Source organism: Dermochelys coriacea, chromosome 5 (genome assembly GCF_009764565.3).
Source record: "Dermochelys coriacea isolate rDerCor1 chromosome 5, rDerCor1.pri.v4, whole genome shotgun sequence".
Classification (NCBI taxonomy): domain Eukaryota; kingdom Metazoa; phylum Chordata; order Testudines; family Dermochelyidae; genus Dermochelys; species Dermochelys coriacea.
Window position 1 is genome coordinate 14462745 of NC_050072.1, and position 12968 is coordinate 14475712.

General features: G+C 45.1%; 1 protein-coding gene across 1 annotated transcript in view; it reads right to left on the minus strand.

Moving 5' to 3' along the window:
* Nucleotides 1-12968, minus strand: part of ZBTB7C (zinc finger and BTB domain containing 7C) — a 296499-nt gene that overhangs the window by 14309 nt on the left and 269222 nt on the right. Inside the window, exon 3 of the mRNA XM_038402690.2 lies at nucleotides 3643-4839. Coding sequence (XP_038258618.1) covers nucleotides 3643-4823 — 1181 coding nt within the window. The 5' untranslated portion in view covers nucleotides 4824-4839. The remainder of the gene's footprint in view (nucleotides 1-3642; nucleotides 4840-12968) is intronic.

The window sequence follows — 12968 nt, forward strand, 5'->3', positions numbered from 1 at the left end:
AAAGAGACCATTAAGTGTCATTTCTCATTTTACGGGAATTGCTCGCTAAAGGGACAAATTCTGTCTCAGCAGTACGCTCAGCTCCCACTGAAGTCAATGGGGACCACATGTGCATCCCAGATCAGAATTTGTTCCAGAATGTTTTTCTAATGTAGCATCTTCTCTATGAACAAAGTCCTCTGGATGGCACATAGGCTGCCACAAGCTACACCCTACCAATTAGGTTCAGTTGTCAATGATACTTTTATAGCTTGTTGCAGATAGATATGAGTTTTGGGAGAGGACTGGAAGGAGACATAGATAGGCAATGCAATATGGAGCTTCTTACTGGCAGGCTGTTGGTTCAACCTGCAGTATGGCCTAGTGGTCAGAGCACTGTACTGGGATGCAGAACCCTTAGCTTCTATTCCCTAGTCTGCTCCTGGACAGCCTGTTTCCCTATCTGTAAAATGGGGATAATGATACTGACCATCTTTGTAAAGTGCTTTGAGATCAATGGTTTGTACAGCACCTAGCACAATGGGGTCTTGGTCCATGACTGGGACTCCTAGGTGCTATGATCACATAAATAATATGGATGAAAAATGCTATATAAGAGCAAGGTATGTCTGATGGTGCGTGTGAAATGTGTTTGTGGTCTTAGCTACTTTTCCTCTGGACAGTTATCCATAGCACCAGCGCAACCACACCTGGTAGTAATTGGCATTAATGGCAGTGGCCTCAACAGAGAGGCCAGCCATACACGGAATGGGCATGAAAACGTAAACAGTCCCTACAGGTCAGGGGTGAGGCATACGTGTAGAGCAGATTGGGGAAGTTTGCACTATTGCTCCCTATTATGTTGCTAAATGGAAGTGGTATGTGTCCAGTGCAAACAATTCAGCATTTTTCAATAGCACTTACATGTAAAAAGTGGGGTGACAGCGACAGTAGGAACAAATTACCTGCAGTCATTAATTAACACAGGCAATCGGCCTTTCCCTTTAAACATAAGGGTTAGCCAGATCACGTTGTCTACGCTGGCCTGCGGCACAATGTGGAACATATTAGAATGCGGTATCAGCTGTGTTAATGTAGCATGGCATGGACATTTATTTTCAGGTCAAATCCCCATCATCTGCAAAGACTGCATTTGAATATTATCACAGGGACAAAGGAAGAAAAGGCAGGCTGAGTGCTGATGCACCCCAGGTATCTGCCCATTGTCAGGTGCTCTGCTCTTCCGACTGTTCATGTTATTTTCAACAGCTTGCTCACCCAAGCCTAACAGGGCTTTCTCTCCCTCACAGCCAGAAGGTGAAATACCACGCTCTTGTCAGAAATCTTTATTATGGTAAAGATTCTACTCATTAGATATTAATTATACGCAGCAAGAACAGATCCAGGAATCTGTTTTTCTCTGCTCATGGATTTAATTGGCCAAGCTTTTCAGAGACGAGCTGCATGGTGCTGCATCGGAGATCTGTGTCGCCGACTTAGAGCAAAATGGGCCTAATCCATGCTCATTTATATCTTCCCAGGGCCCTGCTGAAGTTAATGGAGGTGCAAAGGGTGTAAACCAGCACAGAATTTGGACCCAGGCTTGCTGATTTCATCCTTGTCTCCACTGGGAACATGCACCCTGTTAGGAAACCTGGTAACTAACATGTTATAATTAGAGAGAAAAGGTGGGTGTTGTAATATCTTTTATTGGACCAACTTCTGTTGGTGAAAGAGACAAGCTTTTCAGCTACACAGAGTTCTTCTTCAGGTCTAGGAAGAAGAAGAAGTCTGTCTGTGTAGCTCGAAAGCTTGCCTGTTCCACCAACAGAAAGTTGGTCCAATAAAAGATATTACCTCACCCACCTTGTCTCTCTAATATCCTGGGACCAACACGGCTACAACAACACAGAAAACAATGTTATAATTAGCATGTTCTGAGCCTTAGTATGGACAAGGACAGTTGTGTTTAAACAGGTGGTAGCTGGTTGTGGTCCACACCCAGTCCAAAACCATGTTTAATCCGGTGCTAGTTAATGCGCTTTCTAACACAATGCATGGACAAGGCTTGCCAGTGAATTACAAGAAAACAGAGTCTTGATCCAAATTCCACTAAGTCAATAGAAAGACTCCGATTGATTTCAGTGAGTTTTGGATCAGCCCTTAGAATATCTAGATTGCCAAAAACATTTTAGCCAGAAACATCCATTGATTTGTTTCACCGGTCTTAGTCACATACCTGTTTCTGCAATGCTTCCACAGTGGATTCCACATTGGTAAACAATGACCAGGTGGAAAATGTTACATACCTTTATTTACACTCTTGTCTGGTTAGTAGCTATCTGGATAACTGACAGGCTGTCAGTTACATCACTATCTGAATAAATAAGAATAATAAAAGCATGCCCGGTATGCAATGAATGACTTGGCATGACCAGTTTCCTTCCTAACATGCAGTGTTAGCGCTGTAACACAGCTATCCCATACTGCCTGGGCATAGGATAGATGACCCAAAACCCATTAAAATCAATAAGAAAAGGAGTACTTGTGGCACCTGTGATAGGGCAAGGCCAGATGGCTATAGAAAAAAAGTGGGAGATAGATATATTAGCTCCAGGCTAAACAAATCTCCGGTACCAGGTTAAGTGAAATGGAAGCTGCTCCAGATCAATTAAGACACCTGAAGCCAATCAGGGGCTGGCTGAAACTAGTTAAAAGCCTCCCAGTCAGGTGGGGGTGCATGTCAAGAGCTGTGGGAGGAAGTTGTACTGTTGGAGAGGCTGGGTAGTATACACCATATCAGGCAAAAGGAAGGAGGCCCTGAGGTAAGGGTGAAGTGGAGCTTGAGGAAGTGAGGGCTGTTGTGGGGGAAGTAGCTCAGGGAATTGTACATGTCATTTTTCTAAAAGGTCAGCTACCATAGCTGATACTATTAGGGTCCCTGGGTTCGAGCCCGGAGTAGAGGGTGGGCCCGGGTGCCCTCCCTTTGCCCCCTGATTAATCACTGAGACTGGGAGACAACAGAGACTGTGCAAGGAAGGATAACTTCTCCTCACCTCCCTCGCTGGCTTATGATGAAAATGGCTCAGTAGACTGTGACTCTTGTCTCTAGAGAAAGAAGGGTTACGTGGAGTGTCACAGTGAGCCTCTGAGGCTAGCGAAATCCGCCAGGAAACACGGGACCCATGGAGGCAAGGACAGAGCTTTGTCACACACCTTAGAGACTAACAAATTTATCTGAGCATAAGCTACAGCTCACGAAAACTTATGCTCAAATAAATTTGTTAGTCTCTAAGGTGCCACAAGTACTCCTGTTCTTTTTGCGAATACAGATTAACATGGCTGCTACTCTGAAACCTATCATTAAAATCAATGGACTTTGTGTCAGGCCCCTATATCCTTGATATTCACTTTACTCTTAAGTGGAAAGAGACATTGCTTAAATGCCTGTGTCTACATGGAGTGGCTTCACTGAGATCTTTCTTGTTGTCTACTAAGGCCCTAACCTGACACAGGCTCCACGTAATAAGCAATCTCTATAAATAGCATTTATGGTTAGCAACCTGTATTGCTGGACTCAGTAAATCCATCAGTGCTTTATTAGGGTGCCATCCCCCTTTTGTAGCTGCATTGCTAAATCCAACAGTAATAACTGATGCACACCTGGTAAAGCGAACTTCACAGATCGTGCACATGTATGGCTTTTCTCCTGTGTGGGTTCTCATGTGCCGTGGCAGCTTCCCTGCCCCCATGATGACTTTGTTACAGATCGGACACTGCTGCGATGCCTTGGGCTTTATCTTCCTTTCTTCCTCCAGGGGCCATGGAGGAAACACTCCTCCCAGGTGGGTGGCACTTAGAAAGTTGAGATAAGCGCTATAGTCGTTCTCTGCTTTAATGTGCCCTAGGTGACCTCCTGGATTGCCAGCAAACATGTCCTTGAAGAAGTCATTAGGGAAAGGAGCCGGAGGGAGCTCTTCCTTCTCCTCCTCCTTAATCTTCCTCTTTTTGATCACCAGGTCCAAAGGGCCATTGTCCACTTGCTGCTCTTCTAGCTGGGAAAAGGAACTGAAATTTCCATGCCACAGGTGGGGAAAGAAGCCTGGTGTGAAGGGAGATAGGGCTGGCCTCCTTTCTGGAATGTTCGTTTTAGGATACAAATTTTCCCTTAGTAATGACTCGATGGAAAAGTCTCGTATCATGCCCAAGTGGCCGGCAGAGCTATGGGCTGGGTAATGGTGTGGGAAGTCTCTAGGTGCTTCTGTGTATGTTTCTTCGGTAAGGTCAGACTTTGAAGGGCTTTGGTGACAGCTTACTTCTTGGACATCTGTGAGGTTCTCCTGATTCACAAAATCTTCCACTTCTTCCTCCTCCTCCTCCTCTTCATCATCATCATCTTCTTCATCATCATCGTCATCTTCATCCTCTTTATCATCTTCCTCTTCAGCTTCTCTGTCAGGCTCCATGATTTCAAGGCATACATTGATAATGCACTGGATCTCCAGCATCTTGGCTGCATTGAGGATGTGCTTGACATTTGAGGTGGTGATGGTGAGGGTTGAAGTATAGGCAAACTCTAGGATAGCAGAAAGTGCTTCAGGCTTGACAAAGTCAATCTCGTAAACATAGGGCTGGTCTGTTAAAGTGCCAGTAGTGAAGAGTTTTTTAAAGTACTTGCTGCAGGCTGCAAGGACAGACCTGTGGGTCCTGTACTCCTGGTCCTGGACAATGAGGATGACATCACAGAGTAGACCATCGTGCCGCTGTTCATTTAAACCGCAAAGGACTTCACTGCTGTGATTTGGGAATGGGATCCCAATAAGATCTTCAATGCCATTGGCCATATTCTCATTTAGAGCCCTAGAACAAAATACAGAAAGAATTAGAAAGTAGATCTCTGAGTGTCCATAAAGCTGACGGTGCCAAGGTCACCTCTTATCTCAAACACTGTAACCTTCTTCTCTCCTGCTTCCCTACTTCTTACTTCTCCTCTCTCCAAAATGCTGCTCACAAAATCATCTCCTGTTTCCACTGCTCCCTACACATTATGGAGCTATGTGAGATTCAAGCTCCTCAAAGCCTTCCATGATCTCTTCTCCACTTCCCCCTGTGCTCTCCACTTCCTTCTCCCAGTCTTCTCTCCCTTTGTCCTCTCTTTCCACTCTCAGTTTCAGGCCTGCTCTCAGGCTGTCCCCTATGCCTGGGACAGCTTCCTGTTTCTTATCCCCATTTGCCCTCTTTCCTCCTCCACATCCCTCCTCCAGGAATCGTTTCCCACTGATTTCTCCCCAGTGATGTCTCCCGCATCCTCCCAGACCCAATTTATTGCCCGTGTTTGCGTTGCCTGAATTACATGCTAAGCTCTTTGTGTTTTGCTAGGCACTATGACTATTTACATCACTATCTGAATAAATAAGATAATAAAAGCATGGCCGGTATGCCATGAATGACATGGCATGACCAGTTTCCTTCCTAACATGCAGTGTTATTAGCGCTGTAACACAGCTATCCCATACCGCCTTGGCATAGGATAGACGATCCAAGGGACATACACATGGAGAGCAAACAACAGCATGTTTGGGATGTCCTACTGAACAGAGAGCTGGGAGGACTGGCCAACTGGCTAAGCAGCAAACCCAGTTAAGTGATCCCATCACCTACAGTGCTTACAGGAAAACAACCATGCACCTGCTTTGGCCACTGGCAAAGGTGAGACATGGTTAGCTGCCATCATCAGTAACTGAGTATTAGCCATGTGGTTTGTGGGCACTGACCATGTTTAGAACCAACTGTGCAAAGAACTGCAGTCAAAGTCACGGCGTGGATTTGCGGGGGGTCTAACACTTACGGCTTTGCCTCTTTGACGCAATGGTTGTATCGCTCACATTTATCTCCAAGAGTATTATCATATCCACTCTGCTACCATTCAAAGGCCTCCATCACCCTCCACCCCCACCCCATGCAGTTTGTGCTTCAAAAGGGGATTCGGAAGAAAAAAGCCTACACCCAAACCAAAAACCTGATATTAATGGGTTCCTCGGAGTGTTATCTGTCAGATGTTTCCTCTTTCAAACGGTTCCAAAAGAGCCTCCACTTGCGATATCCCAGAAAACAGGAGACATTTCCTCCAGCTGGCTAGGGATATATTAACATTGTCACATGCAGAAGAGACTTCTAAAACAACCAGACTCACGTTGAATCTATTAACCCCTTGGGAACTCCTGAGACACAGAAAGAGAGAGTGTTAATGCCATTTCATCCCCAAGGCGCCAACCTTGCAGTCCTCACTCAGGCAATACTCCCATTGCTCAGTTACCAGTGCAGTTTATACCATTTTCTATGTGTAATTTTCCAAAGAAGAACAGGCAGGGGAGGACAATCGGGGGGACCGCTAACCCACTCCCCTGATGCTGGAAGGCATAGACATGCTAGTGGATTGGAGGTTTCCCACGCAGCCTGCACTGGCTTCTCATGTTGCTGGATTTCTCCTGCAACCTGTTCCCCACCCCCTTGTCTCTTCTCCTCCATCCAGCCTCGAGATTTCTCTTCTTCCTTCCCCACATTCTATTCCCCCCACTCCCCTCATAATCCTCATAATTTCCCCCCCTTTTGCTCTGTGATAGACTGAGCACCTCTTCAGCTGCCATGTGGAGTACTAGGGTCCCTGATGGCTTCCACTCCAACCCAGCACAGCACCTCCTGCTCCTGGGGTCATATAGCTGAGAGGGTGGGTCTACGGCTGGCTGAAGGAGGTTAGCCGGGGTAGCGGGGGGGGGGGAACTCGGCCATCAGAGCGGCAGCTGGGTCGCCTCCTTCTCCTCACTGTCCCAGGATGTTGGCTTGAATTGGTTAGCAAACCCCTGGTCAAACCAAACCTGTTGGCTTTTCCTGAGGAAGGACAACTGGATCTGGCTGCCCTAAACGTTGACCAAACATTGCTTTTTGGGATGGGAAAGCATCGGTGCGAACCCAGGGATCAGACTTTCCAGCGTGTCTCCCTGTGGGCATTCTCATGCAATGTTGCTTTCCTCCTCCCACCCAGGGAAGATCAATAACCAGCTGAGACCTTGTGGTTATCTCTCCCCTCCTTGCCCACCCCCATACCCAACAAGCCATTGTTTGGTGGTTACTATGTGGGAGCAGGCAAGCCAAGGCCTTGGGAAAACGATGACATCGCTACTAAGCACAAAACAGCTGCCTCGGGACTACCTCCAGCCCTAAGTCACTTTTTAGCGCAAGCCAGCCTGCTCTCCAAGGCCTGTTTTGGAGCAGGCAAATCCCCCATGTCCTCGAGAACTCTTGTTTATATGCAGGGCTGTTCTTTCTACATGAAACAAAAGCCATCGCAGAAAACAGTCAGCCCGTGTGAAAGCACTGCCAGTTAGGAGAGTGCTATACTCTTACTGCAAAAATCTATAGCCATGTAGCACTTCACTGTTGTCACCATACTGTGGCCTCTTGGTGACAGTGGGGATAGAACTGAGTTCCATCCGCCTCAAAAACATAGGCCCCTTCCACCTGAGCTACAGGAAAACGTCTTTCACTACACAGAATAGCACTCATGACATGAATAGCAGGGAGTGGTGCACATGCACCAGCTAGTTACGGTGCAGTGCTGACACATCTTCCCTCTCGGAATCCCAAAGGGCTTTAAATGCATCAGTGAACTGGGACACAGAACACTGCTACCATTGTCCCCATTTTACAGACAGGGAAACTGAGGGACAGTGAGTGTGACTGGCCTAAGATCATCCAGTAACTTTTTTATCAGAGCTGGAAATAAAATCCAGGTTACCTAGTGTCTGGTTAATAGACTTTACTGCCAGATGGGACAATTATGATAATCTAATCTGACCTTGTGTGTCACACAGGCCGTAGAGCCTCACACAGGAATTTCGGCATCAGCCCCATAACTTCTGTTCGAGCTAGAGCACCTCTTTTAGAAAGATATCCAGTCTTGATTTAAAGGCTGAAAGTGATGGTTGTAACACACTGGCTTGTGTGTATGAGTGAGTGAATGATTTTGCTCTGAAGAAGCTGACCAAAAAGAGAAAACAGGACCTACAAGTCGCTACAAGAGGCTTTGGTTAGCTCAAGTAACTGAAGTTCGTGTTTTAGATCTGAAGAATAAGGGTTCTCGTCTGAGATCCCTTGATGTGTGTATGATCCAGACGGATCCATGTCTATTTTTTGCAACAAATTGATTCGTTACACAGTTCTGGGCTTAACCATGTTCAGCTAACTAACTTTCTTCACAATTAACCCAACAGATCCCATATGATATGCTACAAAATAGCTGTTTAAAATAGCCATTAAAAAAAAGTAAATCCGCCAAGTCATCCAAGCAGATGTAAGATAATAAATAGCTTTTAAGGTGGCTGCAAAGAGATGACTTCCTTCTTAGGTATTTGCATCCTAATAACAGTTTCCTTTGCCCCATTACCTTTTAACGTTTTGTTTTAAAGAAACACCATCATCTTAAAAATTACATTTGTCTAATGTTTTTTAACCTACAATTGATAATCACTAAGATCACTCTAACTGAGAGAGATTGGAAGAATATATATCAGGTTGTTTATGCGGTGTATTTCACAGCACACTGTGTGTAGTCCTTTATCTCCTGGACAGTCAATCAGTTTTCCCTATTTGTGCAGGTCTTTCATGTAGTAGCAAGGAAGAGAGAGAAACAATTCAAAGATAGGGGAAATGTGATTGTAAAACTATAAAAGTTAGCAGGGGGATGGAGGGACAGATGTTGTACCTGAAACTACTTATAACTCACTTTTTGGAAAGAGACTAGATTTCATTTACTTTAACACTGCATTTCTCTCAAGCTTCATTCTGTTTCTGCTTTACCAAGAGCATGTAGGAAAGCTGATAACATTTCAGGATCCTGGCAGAGTTGAAGGGAAACCATGTAATTTAAATTTTAAAAATGTATGTAAGTTTGTAGAAAGGGCACTCTTATCCAGCCTGGTAGTTTGACAGCTGTGCAGTTCTGCACTGCTATACAGGACACCAATCCTAGAAATGACCTTAAGATTCTCATGCCCCAGGGGGGAACTGACACAAGCTGGAAGCGTTCTGAAGTTGACGCTTTCAGCTAAATGCTTTCCTTCCTAAAGCTCCCCTCCTATTCCCGCCTCTTTCACCCCCACCCCAATTAAAGGGTGTTTTCTCCAAGAATAACATATCCAAAAATAGAATCAGCAGCCTCAGCACGTATTCCAAACGATGAATGCCATCCCTTTAAAGAAATGAAAGCATGCACACACAAAGGAAGTGGGAGAGTGAGAGACCAAAAACTGATTACATGGAGTTTAAGAGAAAAATACATTTTATAATAGAAAATTATAGCATTGTAAAAATAGTGGGTAGGCCGCCTAAAATAACTGCATTCCAATTAAGCTCTGAGTGGTATCTCCAAATATTCTATTTATGAGAGTGCTCAATACTCATCATTTTATTACAACAAAAGCTCAGCTTCTAAAAGCATAATTGTATAATGATAACATGTTGCTTGTACAGGACTAAATTTTCTCCCTGATGTAAACAGGTGCATTGCCACCCAGGAAGCCCCGGGCCCAGAAGAATGGCTTGTATTAAAAAGGGTCTAACTCCATTGGGAGCACTCATATGAGTCAGGGCTGGGCTCTATAGTACCCAATCTCAAAAGTAATAATACGTTCAATGTTCACCTTAGCACCTATAGATGCTTCACAAACTGATTTCTGGCTGAAAGATTTCTCCTGCAAGAATGCAAGTGACTTGGAATAAAGGAAGCTAAAGGGGTGCAGGCAATTTCAGACAACTGGGGGATGAGAACCAGCATCACTTCACTAACAGGCAGTATAGTAAGTGGTTAGTGCACTGGGACTCAGGAGACCTGGGCTCTGTTCCTCACGCTGCACTGACTGTCTGTCTGACGTTGTGGAGTTCACTTAGGCCCCAATCCTCCCATGGGAGTTAGGCACCTAAGCACCTATGAGGATCTGGGCCTTAGGCCAAAAGTGGCCAATTTGATGGCAGCTTTAGGGGCTCTGAAAATCAGGCCACTTATGTAGATGCCTCATCGATCAAAGACATAGCCAAGTCTGAAAATAGTGCCCTTACTCTATATGCCCCAGTTAAACTAATTTCCCTAACTATACCATGGGGTGAATAATACTGCTCCATCTTTGTAAAGCACAATATGATCCGCAGCTGGAAGGTACTAACCAAGTGTTTATTTTATACTAGATACAGGGTTTGTAAAGGCAACTTAGCAGAAGCCATAATATCTACTGTGGCTAATTGCATTTGTGGTACACTGTGCTTTACTGTTCCAAAGGTGTCAGTGTGCATTAGAAGTGATGCAAAGAAGCTTCATCTCCAAGCAAGGTCAGCAGTAATGCTCTCATGGGCATGACGCTGAGTGCCAGGCAGGCCTTCAATCATCCCTGGCTGTCAAGGTACCTTTCCCCACTTCTGCTCCACAGTCCAGGCTTCTCCAAAAGCAAAGTCTGCTGCATCAGAGCCCAGCATTCATAGTAGCTAGGGGGATTTTTTAATTCTGATTTAAGAGGGAGCAGGGTGGGGACTACCTGAGCCATTTGTGAAATTGCTACCATCAGCAATTTCTGGTCTGTTTGATCTGGCTTGGGTCTGAAATTCAAGTCTGCAATGGGAAATCCCACAGGCCATTAATCTGCTGAGACACCCACTGCCCTCAGGTTTCAAAACATTCCAAATGAGGCGGACTTTGGCTTGGGAACTTCCTGCACCCCCTTCAGAGCAATAGCAGTCAAAGCCCCCCACCCTGCCACACAAACACAGGCAGAGCTGGCGGTGAAGGCTAGCGATTGTCTCTCCTTTCAGCATGCAGAACTCCGGCCAAGCCGCTGATTGTAAACCTGCCCCAGCCACACCCTAGAAGCTATATTTGTGAAAGCGCAGCCAAGCCCATGTCCTGGCTCCGACGATCACAGCTTTGCAGTCTACACTTTAAAAGATTTTCTTTTGTTCATTTGCTTCTGACTCCTTTTAACTTTCGACTTTCCACTGTAAATTATGCCATACAGAAAACAAGAATGCATAAAAAAGAGACCTCAAAGAGAGAAAGAGAGAGAGAGAGAGAGAAATGCCTATTTAGTGTTTGGATCATTTAATATGATCCAATATTAGAAATAATACAAATTATGTCAGAGTGCACTAATGTTAATATTAGACAACAGGAATGTTTCTTCCCTGCCGAAGCAGTAGTGGAACAAATGGTCTGGACTCTGAGAGGTGAAATGAAAGTCTGGGTTATTCTGCAGAGTCTGCCAAATAGGTGATAATGAGACATCCCACTTGTGTTCTTCAAGATTGTACATTCATCGTTAATGGTGCCTGGTAAATCATGGACGACTAAATTGCTCAGGGTTGTGAAAGGGCACTTGGAATTGGTCCGTTTCCTTAGTTATGTTAAGAAGATTTATTTTGCTTCAAGGAGGCTGAGCAATGAACTGGCTAGTGTGTTTGAGTATAATGCCCTCTAATGGATGGAATCGGCATTGATCACCCATGTCTCATAAGCCCTATACAGCTAATAAAAGTAAAAATAACTGCGGGGGGGATCTCATTGAGGTCAAGTGATCAGGGGCTATGTTAGAAGCAGGAGGATATGAGTTCTATCCCTGCAACCACCAAGAGCTTCAGAGTGGCCTTGATGTGCAAAAGTCCTAGGTAGCTGTTGTTCTGCTCTGTCAGAATTCAAACCTTCCTCTGAATTGTCCCAAAGCTTGGGGTGTTGACATGCAGGGCTTTGGGTTGTTCCCTCAAAGTTCAGTGCTGAGTTGGTTTGGGCTAATCTGCAGGATCTATCCATCTTCAGTAGCACTCTAGCACCAGGCCAGGCCATTGCTCCCAAAGTGGAGCTGTGAAAATGCCAATAACTGACTACGAGCAGCTCTGTGTGACTAACTCTGTGTGAGCGGCATACAGGCTAAACAGCACCACTTCGGCATTCTCCTCTGTTATCTTCTCTGCCATCTTCACCATCTCCGGGGACCACACCCTGGGAAGCCAGACACTAGGCAGAGATAAAAGGCTGCCAGGAGGAATTCAAATACAATGCACACCATGTATTACAGCAAAAAGCTGCAGCAATGGCTTGGCTTGGCTCAGGAGCACCATCAAGGCTGGCAGACTTCACATGAGACTCTTCCTCCATGTGCCATGGCTGGTGAGCCCTGCATCCCTCCACTTTGCCTGTCCGTTCCAACCCTAGAAGCAGGCAGGGTATAAAAATGGTACACAGCATCCCCATGTGTTCATGCCCACAATAGCTAAGCCCCATCTCAAAAAAGATATATTGGAATTGGAAAAGGTTCAGAAAAGGGCAACAAAAATTATTAGGGGAATGGAACAGCTCCTGTATGAGGAGAGATTAATAAGACTGTGACTTTTCAGCTTAGAAAAGAGATGGCTAAGGGGAGATATGCTTGAGGTCTATAAAATCATGACTGGTGCAGAGAAAGTAGATAAGGAAGTGTTGTTTACTACTTCTCATAACACGAGAACTAGGGGTCACCAAATGATATAAATAGGCAGCAGACTTAAAACAAATAAAAGGAAGTATTTCTTCACACAACACACAGTCAACTTGTGGAACTCCTTGCCAGAGGATGTTGTGAAGGCCAAGACCATAATAGGGTTCAAAAAAGAACTAGATAAATTCATAGAGGATAGGTCCATCAATGGCTATTAGCCAGGATGGCAGGAATGATGTCCCTAGTTTCTGTTTGCCAGAAGCTGGGAATGAGCGACAGGGGATGGATCACTTGATGCTTACCTGTTCTGTTCATTCCCTCGGGGGCACCTGGCACTGGCCACTGTTGGAAGACAGAATACTGGGCTAGATGGACCCTTGGTCTGACCCAGTAGGGCCATTCTTATGTTCTTCTGATTGGGGGACTGTATTCATTTTTTATTTATAAAATGCATCTATCTGTCTATCTTCATACTTG